The sequence below is a fragment of the Salminus brasiliensis genome, chromosome 20 (assembly GCF_030463535.1).
Source record: "Salminus brasiliensis chromosome 20, fSalBra1.hap2, whole genome shotgun sequence".
NCBI lineage: Eukaryota > Metazoa > Chordata > Actinopteri > Characiformes > Bryconidae > Salminus > Salminus brasiliensis.
The window spans coordinates 11,884,239-11,903,162 of NC_132897.1; the positions used below are offsets into that span (position 1 = coordinate 11,884,239).

The 18,924-nt window shown below is 42.3% G+C and overlaps 1 protein-coding gene across 2 annotated transcripts in view; it reads right to left on the minus strand.

Moving 5' to 3' along the window:
- The window catches only part of notch1b (notch receptor 1b), a 41,430-nt gene that overhangs the window by 3,221 nt on the left and 19,285 nt on the right, over positions 1–18,924 (minus strand). For both annotated transcript variants that reach the window (XM_072665019.1, XM_072665020.1), the window contains 23 exons: positions 18,376–18,609; positions 18,107–18,217; positions 16,844–17,036; positions 16,591–16,736; positions 16,383–16,496; positions 14,613–14,732; positions 14,262–14,414; positions 13,092–13,320; positions 12,373–12,574; positions 11,694–11,847; positions 11,394–11,578; positions 9,975–10,107; positions 9,200–9,457; positions 8,900–9,012; positions 6,161–6,732; positions 5,664–6,044; positions 5,153–5,298; positions 3,804–4,017; positions 2,968–3,055; positions 2,500–2,662; positions 895–1,193; positions 330–477; positions 129–226 (listed from right to left, as the gene is read on the minus strand). In XM_072665019.1, the coding sequence (XP_072521120.1) occupies positions 129–226; positions 330–477; positions 895–1,193; positions 2,500–2,662; positions 2,968–3,055; positions 3,804–4,017; positions 5,153–5,298; positions 5,664–6,044; positions 6,161–6,732; positions 8,900–9,012; positions 9,200–9,457; positions 9,975–10,107; positions 11,394–11,578; positions 11,694–11,847; positions 12,373–12,574; positions 13,092–13,320; positions 14,262–14,414; positions 14,613–14,732; positions 16,383–16,496; positions 16,591–16,736; positions 16,844–17,036; positions 18,107–18,217; positions 18,376–18,609 (4,454 nt within the window). The remainder of the gene's footprint in view (positions 1–128; positions 227–329; positions 478–894; positions 1,194–2,499; positions 2,663–2,967; positions 3,056–3,803; positions 4,018–5,152; positions 5,299–5,663; positions 6,045–6,160; positions 6,733–8,899; positions 9,013–9,199; positions 9,458–9,974; positions 10,108–11,393; positions 11,579–11,693; positions 11,848–12,372; positions 12,575–13,091; positions 13,321–14,261; positions 14,415–14,612; positions 14,733–16,382; positions 16,497–16,590; positions 16,737–16,843; positions 17,037–18,106; positions 18,218–18,375; positions 18,610–18,924) is intronic.

The following is an 18,924-nucleotide window of genomic DNA, read 5'->3' on the forward strand; positions in this document are numbered from 1 at the left end:
ATAATACAAAAGAAACTCTGAGGTGAGAAAAGTTCACATTTCCCCTTTACTTTGTTATTTCTATGAAAAGTGAATCAACAAAAATGACTAGGTACATCATCATCCACTGGTGAACAGCACTGCCTTACCTTGTTGCTCTGCATGTCCTTATTGGCTCCATTCTTAAGCAGTACCACAGCTGCTTCCACATTGTTTACGGCAGCGGCCCAGTGCAGAGCGGACTTGCCTGACAAGACAAAAAAATCTATTACCCACCAGTCTACCAAAACATTTCAAATCTTTTAAACAACTTTCCGAGCTGAGAAGAATGACTATGAGCAGTGTCTTACCAAAGTCATCAATGGCATTAACATCAGCATGGCAGTTGATGAGCTCCTCCACCATGCCTTCTACGGCAAGCCTGGCTGCTAGGATTAGAGGAGTAGTGCCATCATGCATGCGTGCATCCAGATCTGTGGCCCGGTTCCTTATCAAAATCTGGAATAAGGATTTACAGAAGAAATAAGCTTTAAGAGTGCCAAGACTGAGGAGCTTACTGAGGCTAACTTGTTCCGTCTCTCAATGTTCTTTGGCTTTATTAATGCAATCCGCTGGAAACAGCTAGCAAATAATTGTTAAGCGTGTTTAAATACAATACAACCAACATTTATCAATAAAAGAAGGACTAAAGCTCAGACAGTCATCCATACTGTGCCAGAAACCACATGAGTCAGTATATTTGTAATTAATTAGCATCTGAACATGGTTTGAGGTAAGTGTGTGATGATTTAAGCAGGTAGTTTGTTATAATAGGCTTCTGGTAACTGTATACCAGACAAGATATTTGGAAACTGCCTGAAACTGCCTTCAGACACTTTGTACTGTATGTGGTATATGTCAGAACAGATCAGCTACCTGGAAGACTCCCTGTGCGTCTGCGGCAACAGCAGCATGTAATGGTGTCCGTCCCATGTTGTCCTGGATGTTGGCATCAGCGCTGGCCTCTAGGAGCCTCTTGGCAGCGTCAGAGCGAGCATAACGGGCAGCCAGGTGTAGTGCGGTCTCACCCGTGCGGTCAGTCTGGTTATGCAGGTTGGCCCCCTGGTATATGAAGTCATTAATGACATTAGCAGAGGCATCCTCTTCCTCTTCACTGTTGCCAGTCTCCAGACCGCCGCCACTACAGGAAGCGATCATCAGGGGGGTAAAACCATCTTTAGATAAAAAAGAGAGAAACAGGGAGCAGAGCTTTAGAATATGAAAATATGAAAAGGTAACATTTGTACTTGAGCTAAGCCTCACAAAGTTTGAAAGTCGCTCTTGATGTAAATGTTAGAACAGTGACCAAAGTTGACTGAATCCAGTGTGAACAGTCTGGGATGAGATGCTGTGACCAAACCTCAGAATTAGACTTCAAAATGAGAAACGTTGAAAAAGTGTGATTTTCCAGACTAAAGACTAAAAACCTGAGGGCAAACTCAGCCCATCTCACTCCCATTATTCTTCAAAGTGACGGAAAGATCAGACCAAAGAAACAAACAAATCGAAAGTGGATTGGCTCCACTCCTCTGTGTTTGCCTCCACGAATCACCCCAGATCTCTTCGATAACGGATTCAGATGAAGCACAGCGTTTTTTTTTCTTCCTGCCCAACTCGGGGAAGTACGCCAGGCTTTTGAAATCTCCACGGCTGGTAAAAGTGAGCATTATCATCCCTGAGAAGCGGCTTGCCACGGCGTCTTCGACAGGAGCTTCTCTTCTTCAAAAGAAAAGCTATTCCCAGATCTAGCCCGATTTGGTCGATTCCAGCACATTGATCCAAGGTGCGGGAGGAAAAAAAGGGTAAGAAAAAGAAACACGCTTGCAAAAGCATATCGCCTTTGAATTTTTTAAAACTCTTTAGGGACTTTGGCAGTTATTGAGAGAAAAGTCCCACGTTGATATTGTTTATATTAATCAGCACGTGTAAATAGGATGTAGATATCGTGAGCTTGATCGTTAAGCTTGGAGAAAACGGGCACGCTCCCCTGGGTTCATAGCTTTCAGTGAAAGTCTTTGAAGTGGATCCCTTTTCCCACTGGGCCCTGTGTATTAACTCCCTACCAGAGCTCAATTTAGTCCCTCACCTCAGCACTCACACTCAGTGCTGTAGTATTTTGAGAGTAAGAAAATTACAACAGATTAGTAAACGGGATAAGCATGAGCGGGAAAAATCTATTTTTGTAGTTTCGCAGCTTTGAATTTATGTTAATGTGATATACATTAGAAAGATTTGCAATGTAAGTGCTTTGGTAAGCATTTATACTATATATATCTGATTGCAGCCGTAGAGAAGCAACTGCTGTTATTTCATCAAATTACTATTTAGTTTAGTTCTATTCCATAACACATATTTTTCAAGTTTTGTAAAAAAAAAAGAAAGAAAAATGTATATTACTCAGGAAAGCTACATTACACAGAGCCAGTCTAAGCAGTTCTTCTTGCATCTTCGGAAATTCCCTAGAGTGTAGCTGTGCCTTACCTGGTCCTCGGACATTGACGTCCATGCAGTCATTCTCTATCTCGCCCTGAGGCGGTGTGGGCGCTACAGAGGGGATTCGCAGGTCAGCAGCGTCCAGATGCTGCTGAGTCCACTGCCGATGATCCTGCTGATCATCCAGATCTAACATCGCCTGTTCTTCAAACTGACACATACAAGCATACAGACTTGTCACCCATCAATTATTTTTATTTAATTTGAAATTGTACAAATTTAACTAGTATATTTAAATATAAACAAACCAACAACAAATAAACAAGAGCTGTGTTAAATTAGATTTAATCATTTAACTCAAATTTGCAACCAGAAAACTGGTTGTTCTAAAAAATATATATATATAAAAAAGACAGGATACATATCTGAGTCTGAATCTGAAGAATAAGATGGAATATCAGATACATGTTTTTTCTTACGTTCACATAACAGTATAGTGATCCCGCTTTGCCTTACCCTGAAGCGCTTGGTGTCCACCGGCTCCTCCTCTCCCCATTCATTTTGGTTGTCATCCATCAGTGAAATATCCGAGTTCTTCAGTGGCCTGTCATCATAGAAACATCTCATTAGGAGCCCAAAGCAGCTCTAGTCTCTCTGGTCTCTGTGCTAGCACCAAAACCCACTATTGATTAAATAGCCCCCTCCACCCTTCCATCAAGCCAATTAATTCATTACCACAAATCATCAAAGAACCCCCCCCCTTTTCTCCACCCCAACACACCCCAAATTACCCTTAAGCTTCACATTCCAGTTTTGTTGCCACACCCACACCATCTGTCAAAAGTTTGGGGACCACTCGCTTCTCAGAATACTTATTTTTTTACATACAGTCCAGCCATGTTTGCATACACACATAAATACAAATCTCCTTTAGTAGCTGTAATTGCTGCACTACTTTTTCATTCAAATAGTAATTTTTAAAATAAGCAATTTTATTCCTCTGTGATTCTGTTGGCATTCTTTCAGTGTGACGTTCTTAGTTTAGCAGCTCAATTAGTAAGTGGTTGACTGAGACACACCTATTCTTCCTCTTTCCTCTCTAAATTCAGTTTTCCCTTATGTAATGTAAAGGCTTATTATCCAGTGACTGCATGAGTCATCCAGTAAGAATAATCAAACTGTGAGACTAATACAAAAGCAATGTAGTGACATAAGTAAAAAAAAGTCAGCAACCTGTCAATGGGTCCTAAGAGGTTACGCAATGTCTTGTATTACTATGAAAATTCCCAAGAAGGCAAGATTTCCCCAAACGTTTGATGTCCATTTACATATCCAGAAAAAGGCGTACTCACTTCAAGCCGACCGAATCCTCTCCAACTGGCTCTCTTCTCTTCTTCTTGCTGGGCTCGCTGGTCTTAAAGCCCTCAGGGAACCACAACTGCCCATGCTCACGGCGACGCTTTCTTGAGGCCACCATCCCTACGGCCACGAAGGCCAGCAGGGCCACACTGGCCAGTACCACGTAAAGCGGATAGAGATCAGAAGATGACGGCACCTCACTCTCACCTGCAAGAAGAACAACTGACATGTCACTGGTGGTCGAACGTGGGACAGGGTTCAAAGAGGTCCCCGGTACAGAAAACATCCAATCCAAACAATCCTCACTTGAGGAACGTTCCGAAACAAAACGCTCGGCCGGACGAGCAAAATTCCAAACACTCTGAAAACCACACGCGTCCCATTTAGCAACAATCAGAATTGCTAACCACTTCTTCATCTAAAAAAAAGAAAAGAAGGAGAGGTGCTAGCAAATAGGAAGACGAGGAAGGGAAAAAGAAAAGAGAAAGAACACCTCCTCTCACGTCTTCTCCTAGCCTAGGGTACCAGGAGACAACTTTACCACTTCTTCTTTAAGGGAGGGAAAAAAAGGGAGGGATTAATGAACTTCAAATTACTGCGCACGCTTTAAGCTGTAAAGACGAAGGATTTATTAGGATTTTCAAGATAACAAAGACTCCCAACTTCTAGCACACTCCCGATCAATTTTCCTCCGCTCCCCTTTTTTTCGGCCCCGCTCCCCCCCCCCTCTCTCTGCTAACGATTTTGAAATGATAAACTCTTCTCACCTAAACCCTTGGAGATGCGCTAAGTCCTGGTGTTACATTCAGAGAGGTGAAGGTTGCAGCAGCCCCCTTCGTTGCACACTAAGGCCATGCTGAGGCATGTGTGTGTGGGTATGTGTGTGTTTGCGATATTTGGGGGGGTGGGGTAAATTTAATGTTGTGGAGGTGGCCAGAGTTGATTTACAGCAATTAACCATTTTGGTGCCTGAAGCCTAAAGCTAGTAGTTTGCTTGTGGACTGGGCCATTGATTGTTTAGTTCATCTGATGCACAATTACACTTGCTCTACTGTTGTTTGAGCACTCAGAAACTTCAAAGTCATCCATATAATCCCTGCAAGGAAGCCGTGTGCGGTGTGCGCACGAGTGTGTATTAGTGTGTATATGTGTATGTGTGTATGGGGGGGTTTAAAGGTCGAAGTAGGGAGGGGCGAACGCTGTGGGAATACACTGAATGGATTGGGGTGGGTCTTAAGTCTTGATTAACGGGCTATTATATAGGAATGCCAGGCACACGACCACTCTCATGCCAGCTTTCCAGTGTTTCCAGGTGAGAAATGTACATATGTTTAATACTTACTTGTGACAGCTTTAACATAGGGCATATTGAGATTGCCACTGGAGGCAAGAGCTCCAAGGAAGGCAGCTACATCGGTCGCACTGTGGAAGCATTCTGCTGACTGCTGGTAACACTGACGGTTGTCTATCTCCAGATACACCACCGAGCTGGAAGGAGGACACATTATGTTGTAATACAACCTTTAAAATATAGTTTACCTTAAAAAAAAAAAGCCTCAAATGAAGTCACTTTTTTATCAGTAGTAAGCATTGTACAGTATGTCATACAGTGTAAGAAATCACAGCACTAATTAGGTGAGAGATATGCTTTTAGTTATGGCTAGATGTATTATTATTCTTGTAGTTCCACTGTAAAACTAAGGTAGCCACCTTTGGACATTTAAAATATTCTTTGGCTGATCAATTGCATTTAGGGCCAGCGTAATTTGGGGAACACTGTGTAAATGAAAGATTATCACAGACTGCTTCATGATGCCGACTCATGTCTGCCGAATACCCGCCTGCTTACTCACCCTACGACATGCATCTGGTCCTGGTCACGGCGTCCTGAGCCAAAGATGTCAGGCCAGCTGTCCAGTGAACGTTTTATGTTGTGCTTGTGGAGCTCATGTGGGCTGCCATAGTATGGGTAGATCATCAGCTCTCCATGAAGGTCCAGCCGGAACACCACGTTGGTGTGCAGCACCCGGCTGAGCTCGCGCAGAAACCCTGATGAGCTGTTTCGCAGTTGCTCGGGAGGCAGGTGCACCACCAGCACCAGGTGACCCACCGCCCGCTTCTCCGGCACATTCTCGGCGCAGTCCAGGCCATCCCACTCACACTCTGCATTGTTGCACCCCTGGTCACAGTGGCCATCTGCATAGTGGTCCTTGCAGTACTGGTCATACAGTGGGCTAAAGGCAGAGTAAGAAAACACAGAGGAAGGTTAGACTCCTTGAGGTTATAAACAAATGAATGATTCTAAATCAATTTCAGATTCAGATTATAAATAAACAGCCCTGACACTTACTTGCACTCTCCACCGCTCCGCTGGCAGTCAAAGCCATCATAAAGGCAGCCAGCGCTGTGACACTGCTCGTCGCACTTTCCATTGTTGAAGTAGCGCCAGCACTGCAAGGCGGCTGAGCAGTTCTGCCAGGGGTCGCGGAAATTCAGTGAGCAGTCACCTCCGTCCCAGTCACATGCATAGTTGTTGCAGGCAGTGTCACATTCCTTGTTGCCTTTCTTGGCCTTGCACTCGGCCACCTCGCAGCTGGCCTCCACCTCTGGTGGTGGCGTGATGTCTCGACCAAAGCCACCCGTGAAGCCGTAGTCCAGGATGTGGCAGAGTAGGCCATTGAAGTCGGCTGGACACACGCAATGAAAGTATGGCGATTCAGCGCTGGGCTCACATGTACCCCCGTTGTAGCAGGGGTTAGAGAGGCAAGGCCCGTCGCTTGGATACTGGCACTCGGGACCGGTGAAGCCTGGAGAACACAGGCAACGCGGGCTCTTATGGCCGGAGACGCATGTGCCACCATTTTTGCAGTGGAGGCTTCCACAGGCCTGTGCATCATACTCACAGGTGGACCCAGTGAAGCCCTGAGTAAAGAAGGTGGAGATGAGGGGTTTATACTGCACCTTATTTAATTGAAACATAGCTGTTAAATCTAAAATTAGCTTTAAAAGCTTATTTAGCCTATTTAGCTTTAGCTCTATTTACATTTACATATATCATTGACATTTACAGTGGGGAGAACAAGTATTTGATACACTGCTGATTTTTCAGGTTTTCCCACTTGCAAAGCATGTAGAAGACTGTAATTTTTATCATAGGTACTCTTCAACTGTGAGTGATGGAATCTAAAACAAAAATCCAGAAAAATACATTGTATGATTTTTAAATAATTAATTTCCATTTTATTGTGGGAAATAAGTATTTGATACACCAGAAAAAGAAACTTAATATTTGGTACAGAAACCTTTGTTTGCAATTACAGAGATGAGACGTTTCCTGTAGTTCTTGACAAGGTTTGCACACACTGCAGCAGGGATTTTGGCCCACTCCTCCATACAGATCTCCTCCAGAGCCTTCAGGTTTCGTGGCTGTCGCTGGGCCACACAGACTTTAAGCTCCCTCCAAAGATTTTCTATTGGATTCAGGTCTGGAGACTGGCTAGGCCACTCCAGGACCTTAAGATGTTTCCTACGGAGCCACTCTTTAGTTGCCCTGGCTGTGTGTTTTGGGTCGTTATCATGCTGGAAGACCCAGCCACGACCCATCTTCAGTGCTCTTACTGAGGGAAGGAGGTTGTTGGCCAAAATCTCACGATACATGGCCCCATCCATCCTTCCCACAATACGGTGCAGTCGCCCTGTCCCCTTTGCAGAAAAGCATCCCCAAAGAATGATGTTTCCACCGCCATGCTTCACGGTTGGGATGGTGTTCTTGGGGTTGTACTCATCATTCTTCTTCCTCCAAACATGACGAGTGGAGTTTAAACCAAAAAGTTCTATTCTTGTCTCATCAGACCACATGACCTTCTCCCATTCCTCCTCTGGATCATTCAGATGGTCATTTGCAAACTTCAGACGGGCTTTGACATGCGTTGGCTTGAGGAAGGGCACCTTGTGTGCACTGCAGGATTTTAATCCTTGACGGCGTAGAGTGTTACTGATTGTTTTCTTTGAGACTGTGGTCCCAGCTCTATTCAGGTCATTGACCAGGTCCTGCCGTGTAATTCTGGGCTCATTCCTCACCTTCCTCAAGATCATTGATGCTCCACGAGGTGAGATCTTGCATGGCGCCCCAGACCGAGGGAGATTATCCGTTATTTTGCATTTCTTCCATTTTCTAATAATTGCACCAACAGTTGTTGCCTTCTCACCAAGCTGCTTGCCTATTGTCCTGTAGCCCATCCCAGCCTTGTGCAGGTCTACAATTTTATCCCTGATGTCCTTACAAAGCTCTCTGGTCTTGGGCATTGTGGAGATGCTGGAGTCTGACTGATTGAGTGTGTGGACAGGTTTTTTTTTTTTTACAGGTAACGAGTTCAAACAGGTGCAGTTAATACAGGTAATGAGTGGAGAACAGGAGGGCTTCTTAAAGAAGAAGTAACATGTCTGTGAGAGCCAAAATTCTTACTGGTTGATAGATGATCAAATACTTATTTCCCACAATAAAATGGAAATTAATTATTTAAAAATCATACAATGTATTTTTCTGGATTTTTGTTTTAGATTCCATCACTCACAGTTGAAGAGTACCTATGATAAAAATTACAGTCTTCTACATGCTTTGCAAGTGGGAAAACCTGAAAAATCAGCAGTGTATCAAATACTTGTTCTCCCCACTGTACATAGATAATGTTTGGGGATGCCTTTTTTTACCTTTTTCGTATATTTTTCATATGAGAGTTTATACTTAAATGCTGGCATTTGTTCATTAGATAAAAAGAAATAGTTTCAACTATTCTAACATAAATAAATTAAGCACAGCTGGAAAATGTTTAAAAACAATTGTTACATCTTAATTACTATGTATCTAAATACATAGGGTGAAAATAACATTTCTTAATTGCATAAAATATATAGAATATAATCATAATTAAATCTAATCAAAATTATGAATGGTATTGATTATTGTGCTGAACTGTGGAGGTGTCTAAACTTTTGACTGGTAACATTTAACTGGCAAAACTATTTACTGAACAATCAGTAAAAATGCAATAATATTAGACATGAACTTAATGGTGAAGGGAGCACTTACAGGAGGACATTTACAAATGAATCCATGAGGAGTGTTGCTGGCTACAGCGCAGGTTCCCCCATTCCGGCAAGGCTTCCCCTTACAGCCGTCAAACACAGTGTCACATCGCTGACCTGCCAGCACATATGCACAGTACATGTACTCATTATCACACACAAACATTCGAACCACACTACACACAAAAGTCCCACAGAAAGAGTCAACACTGGAAAGTAACACCCACAGGTCTAAAATGGGATCGGTATCTGTAGAGAAATGGAACTGAGAGTAACAGATACCTATGCAATCCACGATACTCACCAGTGTATCCAGTGCGGCATTCGCAGCGATAATTGTTGGTGAGCTGGATGCAGCTGTGAGTACCTCGCGGGTCGCAGGGATTGGAGAGGCACTCATTGACATCGCCCTCACAGCGCTCACCCACATAGCCAGGTGGACACATACAGTGATATCCTCCAACACGGTCCACACAGCGCCCGTGGTTGAAGCACTTCGGCTCATGGGTCACAGGGTCAGTGAAAGGCGTGCAGTCGTCAAGGTTTATTTCGCAGTGAACTCCTGTGATGAGATGAGAAACGGGAAGAAAGGACAGACTGTTCGGACTGAAAACTCCCACTAAGCTCTTATATTGATATGTTAACTAATGTTTGGGCCTTAATCAAACACAATGAGATGATATACAGATTAAAGATTTTAAAATGACGCACAAAACACCTAATATTTAGTCTTCCAACATATAATGTATATTTTTGATATATAGAAAATTATTCTTATTCTTGTTGTTCCCAAAACATGATATATTGAATAAACAACACAGAAAACAAAATACTAAAAATATCTATTACTATAAGATATGTTTGAAGTCATGTTGGCATTCCATTATATAAAGCAAGGCCTTTTATTTGACTCTGTTTATAGACATACAGGATGTAATTAAACACATCTCTTTACTTGTCCAGGAAAAATCAATCAGAGAGGAAAAGTCTAAGTAAGCCAGCTACCACCAAAGTCCTAATTAACAAAGCGTGGGATGGGCGGGTAGACAGAGGGAGGGAGAGGAAGAGGGGAAGCTGACCTTGCGTTCCCCGGGGACAGGAGCATTTGTAGGTATTGACGAGGTCGATGCAGGTGCCCCCGTTCTGGCAGGGCTGAGAGAGGCACTCATTGATCTCACTGGAGCAGTTTACTCCATGATAACCTGGCACGCACTATGAAAGAAAAAAAGAAAATGGCAGAGCTCAATGCCAAACATTGAACCAAGAATGCAGTTTCTATTTACCTGACCTGACTGTTCTGTTGCGATACAAGCAGTTATGTTATAGTTAAGTGGAGCTTAGTCAAGTCTACAATGACCTTGTCTTTTAATGCACCTTTCAGAATGTAGCAAGTAAAATACATCCACAAAGAAAGTGTAGAGTATGGTCAGAGAAAATGTATCAGCAACAGCAGCATCTAGGCCATCTAGGCCAGGTGTTCAGAATGCTGATCCAGGATCCGGGATCCAGAATTTGGCCCTTGGCCAAATTACACATTTTAAATTTGTTAGGTTCCAGTTTCTACAGTGCAGAGAAAGATAAATGATTCAGTTTAGGGGAACTGTTGAGATCTAGAAGACCATGAAAACTGTCAGAGAGAACTGTGCATATGCTGATAAGACAGGCAAATCCAAACCCCCATACGAAGAACCTGCATGAGAGTCAAGAAGGTGGTATACTAGCAACACTGCACAGTGGAATAGTGCACCACCAACATAATCTGCATGGAAGAGCCAAAAGATAGAACTGAACATCTAGAGAAACCAGATGATTGTTTGGATCATGTGCAGAAATGTGCAGTGGGATGGGAAACAATTTGCAAAGATACATTCAGAGAAAAAAAGAAACTGTATTTTATGAAAAGAACACCTGCCACCAGTGGAATTGGCGATATTGCATGGGTAAAGAAAAGTCCTCTGTTAACAGGCTAAAGCTGAAAAGAAGAAAGTCCACTACTTATTACTTATTTTTATCCAAAATAGTATTTTTTTTATGAGTTATCATGAGTAACAAAAAATAATGTAACATTAAGATTTAATTAATATAATGTGATAAATATTTTATTTTCTGTTTAACTAGAGGTAGCATTTACTACTTTTGCCCAAACTTTTGCATAAGACTGTATTTAATAATGCTGAGTAGATTTTCACATGCATACAGTCTTGTTTTGTGGTAAGGTTTTGTCATTTCTTCTGCATTTTTTGACAAAATGCAGTTTTCAAACTATGGGGGAAAAGGTAAATCCAATATAAAGGTAATAGTGCTACTAATTATGTAATATAAGTTTGGCATTTTTTTTTAAAATAGGAATGTAATGTAAACTCATTGTATGACAAAACCAACAAAAACTCCCATTTCTAAAAGTACAGGCAAAACCTAAAACAGCCAATCCTAGATCAGTACCTTAACTCTAAGCAAATAAATGTTTATACAGCAGGTTTCTTTTTCTCCGGGCTCACCTCACAAGAGTATCCTCCTAAGTAATCGGTGCAAGTAGCTCCGTTCTGGCAGGGGTTGGGGATACACTCATCCACCTGGTCCTCGCAGTAGCTGCCAGTGTATCCGGCCTGGCACTGACAGTAGTGTGTGTTCCCAGCATCCAAACACAGGCCAGAGTTACGGCACAGTCTGGCAACCTCCACACCTGTAGAGAAGATACAGAGAACTGAATAAGGGCATGGTGTAAACAGGCCTGTATGGTGTTGTGCATATAAGGAGACAGCATATTAAGAACAGCACACACTCGTCCACAACCCTACCTTGCTGTTTAGCAGCTACCTCACAGGAGACACTGGGAACATCACAGTAAAGGCCTGTCCAGCCCGTCTGGCACTGGCATGTGTAAGTGGTCCCACTCTGTCTGCATGTACCTCCATTCTTACAGGGAGACGGCTTACACCAGTTCACCAGCTCCTGTGCTCAGGATATACATACATTGTGAATGTTCAGGACACATATACTTTAAACACTTAAATAATAATATATATAATTGCTGACATAACCTGCTGTTCTAATGTCTACTGTTTATAATCTTGAACCATTCCGTGAGTGCATTTCATCCTCATTTACAAAGAAAGCTTGCAAATATCTGTGAGGCACATGTGTGTTAATGCAGGGTCCTATTCATCAACAACAAATATTTCCGACTTTTGTATCTATTCATGACATTAAACACTGTAAGACACAATGGCAGTGTATCTGCCCACATAATGCACTGATGCACAGCGTTACATAAATTAAATATATTACATTAGGGTATCAGTAGCTAAAATATGCCGTCTCTGTGGCTCAATGGACCTCACTAACCTCACAAGTTTCTATGACTGGAAAATTAGTGTCTAAATATCCTCACTGACAAGTGATTCCAAACTTTTGAACGGTAGTGTAATCACGTCACAATATTTTACTGTAAAACTAAAAAAGAATAGTGTGTGATACCTGGCAGTTGAAGCCACGGTAGCCGTGAGGACAAGTGCACTTGTATGTGCCATAGCTGTCTTGGCATGTGCCACCATTCATGCAGGGTTTGGAGTCACATTCGTTGATGTCATGCTGGCAGTAGCTGCCCGTGAAGCCTGCCAGACACAGGCAGCTGAATGTGTTGATGCCATCCACACAGGTTCCGCCATTAAAACAAGAGCTGTCCAAATAAATCAAAGCATAAAAGAAAAAACACAATTGATCTCATGGTAATAAGCATAAACGGTGATTATTAACAGCATGTTGTTTGGGTGTTTCATAACTGTTGGATGTGTTTTATCATGCCGCACTTGCATAGTCATGTATGCACCAAGGGGGGCGCCATGGGACAATAGAAGTAAGGGCAAAGCAACAACTTTAATCACAGTGTGACAGTACATCTCATCTGATCTGCTGCCAGTTCTTTTGTGAGCTTAATAATGAGGAGCTTCAAAACAGGCCAACAAAAGCTGCTCCGCTGATCCCAAATCAGATTGGCCTTTTCTTGTGCTGAAGGTGACTGTAAAAAAAACCCTGATCTTAGATCAGCTGCAAATGTCAAAGACAATTGACTGTTGTAGGCAAAACAGTGAAGACCTCTGTATGTGGAAAGGTTACAGTTTACACATGAGAAACTGACTCTGAAGATCCTGAGTCAGCAGGAAAAAAGAAATCAGCAACTGGAGAGCAAGGTTCACCTTTCTGTGCAGTCTGGTGTATTGTTCTCGCAGTGGATGCCGCTGAAGCCTGGCGTACAAGTACAGGTGTAGCTGTTCACGCAGTCGGTGCAGTTGGCGCCATTTTTGCATGGGTTGCTGTCGCACTCATTGATGTCCTCTTCACACCTGAGGCCACGGAATCCAGGGAGGCATGTGCAGGTGAACCCGTCCACAGCATCTTTACAGAAGCCTCCATTACTGCAAGGGTCTGGGGCGGAACACAGAACGAAATAGAAAATATAGAATATATAGAATAGTACCAGACAAACATTTGGACATGTCTGACGAAATGTAATGTAGTGCTAATTTTTTATTTCTATAATTTTTTTTTAAAATTAATAATAAGTATTATTATAGGCATTTTTTATAGGACATTTTATGTTTATGTAGCAAAAGTGTCAGAAAATGAACTTTAATCTCCATCAAAAAACTGTCTGGCCTGTAGCTTAATTTTAATTTTAAAGTCTTCATAGCTTAATTTCCATTTATATGGGAGAGTGAACATCACATTTAGAAAATTTCAGAAAGTTTACATTGTACACTCTTTAAAATAAAGGTGATACAAAGAGGGTTTTTCAAAGTGATGCCACATAAGAACCATTTTTGGTATCATAAAGAACCTGTCAAAGAAATAAATCTCCTTTATGGAAAAAAAACTATTTTTTTTCTATGAAATCACTTTGTAAAACCCTTTGTAAAACATTTTTAAGAGTGTACATCAAACCAGTCTTTGTTAAGCAGTTCTTTTTACTGTGTCTGAAGAATGACAAATGTAAATCATTACTGTTCCAATAGCTGCATTGTGTTGTGCCGTATTTAAAAAGCAACCCATGCGAAAACATTACTTTTAACTCAATGTTAGTGGGCAGGGCTAAACTGCTGTAGACTGAATGGTTGCATAAATGTTAGAAAAAATGTTTTGGGGCCCTTTAAAAGTGAATTTCTATGTGTTGTTTATGTGTTTGAGTCAATCAGCTCTGACAATGTGGTGTCAGAATTTGTCAAAAATCCATGTTCTCTTGGTTTTGATATTTTCACTATTCTATAATGTGAACCAAAGAGAACTCAAGCAAGTTTCTTAACTTTTGACTGCTACAGTGTAATAGGGAGAGAAAAAGACGAGGATGAGGGGAGGAAGGATGGGCTTACTGGGGTCGCAGTCGTCTATGTCTGTCTCACAGTTGCGGCCAGTGTAGCCCGATTTGCAGCTGCACCTGTAGCCGCCGATAGAGTTCTGACAGGTGGCGCCGTTGCGGCAAGGGTTCTTCACACACTCATTGATGTCGATTTCGCATGTCTGGCCTGCAATGGGAGGGAGGGAGGGAGCTTACACACTTCACCACGCACGACGTGCAAAGCACTGCACGCAACAAATGTGCTCTGACTTCCTTTAAAAACATCTGTATTATGAGGGCATAATATGCTGTTCAACAGACTATCTCAATACTAGGCTAAAGGATGTTGCATATATGTTCCTGTGCAGTGTATTTGTTTTCTAACCTTGCCAGCCCTCAGGGCACACACAGGAGAAGCTCTCATAGTCTTCAGACTCCTTACATACTCCGTTGTTCTTGCAGGGCTTAGGACTGCATGGGTCTAATAGAGTTTCACAGTTCTCACCTGTGAAATCATAACACACAATTAACTTTAATGTTTGTATTCAGTATTACCTGCTAAACTGTTACGAAAGTACTAAAGAAGTTAGTGAGGAACTTAGGTGTGGTCCTACATATACATCCTTGCAGTTTAAAGAGGTAAAGCACTGTTTCCGATGACTGCTAGCATTCAGTTTTAGCCTCTTATGTTGTTGTTGTTGTTTTCAAATCTAAACCCAAAAACTAAAGTGCGGAAATGGCTTGGCGGTAGTTGTTCTGTCATTTCTAGTGGCGCTATATTTAATCAGAGATACCGTATGCGGAATTGGCCCCTTTAAATATTCCTCCCTTTTCTGGAAGATTAGCTTGCCGGCGCTAGCAAGCAGAGCTCGTGGCCCTTTTCCCTATCTGTTTCCACGACACCAGGCCCCTACAGGAAGCCGGCAGGCCTTTCCGGCCATTGTCCTGCCATTTGCTTTTCTGTGAGAGAGGAAGCGGGCAAACAGGAAATGTGTCAGGCCACTGTTCCCACCCAGCCAGGACCTGCCCCCCTTGTTATTCCACCTCCCAGCCTGCCGTGGATTTTTCCGCCAACAAAAAGTCACTTGGAATAAATACGATTCCAGGCCTAGAGACTGAGAATCCCCCTGTCTGTTTTGTCAAATAATACAGCAAAGGGAAAGAATGTGGACTCTTCTGCAAAAACATTTTCCTGTATGGTTATCAGCAGTACTCGCAAAGTGCTCAAACAGGCCAGTATCAACAATGAGGGAATCAGGTTGAGGGTGAAAGGAAAAAGGAAGTGTTGCTGCTGAACCTAGGCATAGAGCACGTCCTCCAGAGCACGTTTTCCTGTATCCCCATATCTAGGAGGCGGAAGATCACAACACGGGCTAGGAAAATGTCAAAGAATTAGCAAAATAAAACCCAGCCCAAAAATGTCAACCTTAAGTTAGAAAGTTAATTAATCTCTGACCCTTAGAACCATTTGATTTGACTGTAATCCTCTACTAAACAACCCAATGCTCCATGAAATCTCCAATTTCACCACAGTCTGATCTGATTTAAACATCAATAAACAAATGTGAATGGAGACATTGTTCACAAAGAAGTCTTTTTCAGTCTAGAAAAAGCTATTTTTATTGTGCCCTAGAATGGAAAACTTAATTAATCTTGGCATAGAAGAATTATGATAGTTGGGTGCATGGGAGCGACAAACTGTGAACCTCAAACACAGTTGCCACTTAACTAAAACGAAAATCTAGTATAACCAATACAGAGCTGTAAAACAGGCCAATTCCAAAAGCCCATAACTGTTACATATGTTACATCTTGACTCTTGATTGTATTTACAGACCTAAAATGTACATACACCCAGCTCTAATCAAAGTTGCTTAAGCACTTAAACGAGACTTTGGGAGAATATAGTATTGTTGATACTGGTGAGACACATGACCTCTAGATTATGGCAGTAATGGAAATATGGCTTGCTACGTAAATCCAAGCCTTGTGACCTCCATGGAAGGGTAAAACTCGGCGCATAACAAAGGTTATAGGCTACAAGCTAACATCACCCCACCGGTATATTTTCTGTCCAACATTCTCTACTTTGAAAACTAACCTACCCTGGCTAAATGGTTGTAAGCAGGTTTGTAAAACAGCAAAATGTTAGTACCAGTGTAAGGCAGCACACAGTTGCACTTGTAGCCAGCCACATCATCTATACAGGTGCCCTGGTTGAGGCAGGGGTTGGAGGCACACTCGTTGATGTTCATCTGGCAGTTGGGACCTGCAACAAAAAGTGGGAAGCCCCAGTGAGTCAGAGTGAGTCAGTGCATGGAGAGACCATGTTGCTGTGCGTTAGAAAACAAAGTCCTACTAACCGCTGAAGCCGGCTCGGCAGGTACACACATAGCCACTCGTCATGTCCTTACAGGTGCCGCCGTTCATGCAGGGGTTTGACTCGCACTCATTGTTGTTGATGTCGCAGTTATTGCCGCTCCAGCCCGAATCACAAATACAATAATAACTATGGCCAGAAAGAAGAGACCTACAGTTTAGATACTGGTGTGGCTTTAGATACAGTTTCTTTCATAGTGATTGTATTGTACATATGGGACAAAAACAAGGACGTACCCATTTACTTTGTCCTCACAGTGTCCATGAATGCAGGGGTTACTGAGACACTCATTGAGTTGAGACTGGCAGGTGAGGTCGTGGTAGCCCTCTCGACACTGGCAGGTAAATCCGTTCACACCATCAATACACGTTCCACCATTGTGACAGGGGTTGATGGCACACTCATCGATGTTGATGTTACACAGTTTGCCTGAGTTGAACAACAAAGATGATGCTTGAAGCAAATTTTAGCCTGATAATACAGCATCCACTAATTACCCGCTTTAAAAGTCAAATGAGGACAACAGACCACAGATTCGACTTAAGATACATCAGGTGTTTCTATCTATTTTTAGAGGTTTCCACAAATAAGAATAATAATATGAGGACATCTAACATCAGAAAATCCTATATATTCAATAGGACTTTTGGTATACAGGGTTATTTAGACCCAATTGTCTAAAAATAAAAACCCTGGCTCCACCCACCACCTTATTATTACATCCTTCCTCCTGTGCTTAGTTTGTTACCCTTTATTTCCCAAGTTGCCTCTCTAGTTTTGCCTCTTCCTGACATGTTTCCTGAGTTTATAGACAGAAGAAAAAGACAGTCTATATCATTTGAACTATCCATCACATTGCATCTTTGTCAAGCAGGCCAAAGCTTTAGATGCAGTTTTTTAGCCGCCACTTGAAGTAGCTTCACCATTCAGCAGTCGTAAGACCCAACATAAAAAGAGCGGTTTCGTTTGTCATTCGTCTTTAAAGCGCCCGCCAACTTCCCCCCTTTTAAAAGATCGACTTACACAAATCTTTAGCAAATCTTTTCTTCTTTCAAGCGCCCCCCCCCCCCCTACACTGAATGGGCAAGCGGGGCAGCTTGCGTGTCGGAGCGCCAGGCGGGGAGTTGGGAGGGAGTGTAAGGCAACACCACAGCCAGGGCAGAGAGTGAGTGCTCGCTAGCCAGCTGTCTCTCCACGCCCTGCTTTGTGCTCTGCCTCACCTGGAGAAGCTTTTGTTGACTCCCTTTCCCCCCACTGTGCCCTCACACTACCACCTACTAATCTGGGCCACACAGATCCAAAATACAGTATGTAACTGAATATTCTAACCCAGAATTGTTCAGCTCAATGTCATTTAGAGAATATAGTATTTTGTTAAAAGTTATATTTTGAGTAAATGTCACATTTCTATGTGACCCTTTTATTTGACCCAGTGCTGAACTGTTTTTTTTTTAACATTTTTTAAACATAATTCATGCATACTTCCTTAGACCACTCACCTGTGTATCCTGGCTCGCAGGCACACTCGTACCCATTGATCTTGTCAATGCACTTGCCAAAGTCACATGGATTGCTCTTACAATCGTCTAGATTGATCTCACAGTTAACACCTGCGAACCCAAATCCCAGTCCAATTAGTCTCTACAGTTCTTAATCGTAATTCCACACAATAAATCAAAAGAAAAATACATTCTCTTTCTTAAACGAAACAGAAACAATACTGAAATCTGTTTAAAAACTTTAATCAATTTCTAGATGTATTTCTCACCTGAAGTTCCTCTGGGGCATACACACAGGTAAGCATTCTCTCTGTCTTGGCAGGTGCCTCCGTTTTGGCATGGCTGGCTCAGACACTCGTTGATGTTGGCCTCACACAGTCGACCAGTGTAGCCTGCACGGCAGTGGCATGTGAAGCCGGCCAGGACATCTTTACAGGTACCATAGTGGCAGGGGTTTGACAAACACTCGTCTATATCTGTCTCACAATGCTGTCCTGTGTAACCTGTACCAGAATAAAGAGTTATTTGTATCAAAGGAAATCCCTTTGTTTGCATTACTTCCCACTAATGGTTTCAGGACAACTAATTCAGTGCATGTACTGAATATGGGGTCCAGTGTAATGGCACTATTACTACCTTTTCATGCTCCACCCCCAAATGCAAATTCCATGGTTAATGTTGCAAGGTTGGCCAAGCTTCACAAAAACATTCAGTAACGTTTGTCCAACCAAGCCGCAGTATTTATACAGTTGGATTAATTCACTAAACTAAAATAAATATAATAAATGAGTTACTGTATGTAGTTATAACTGAGAAAT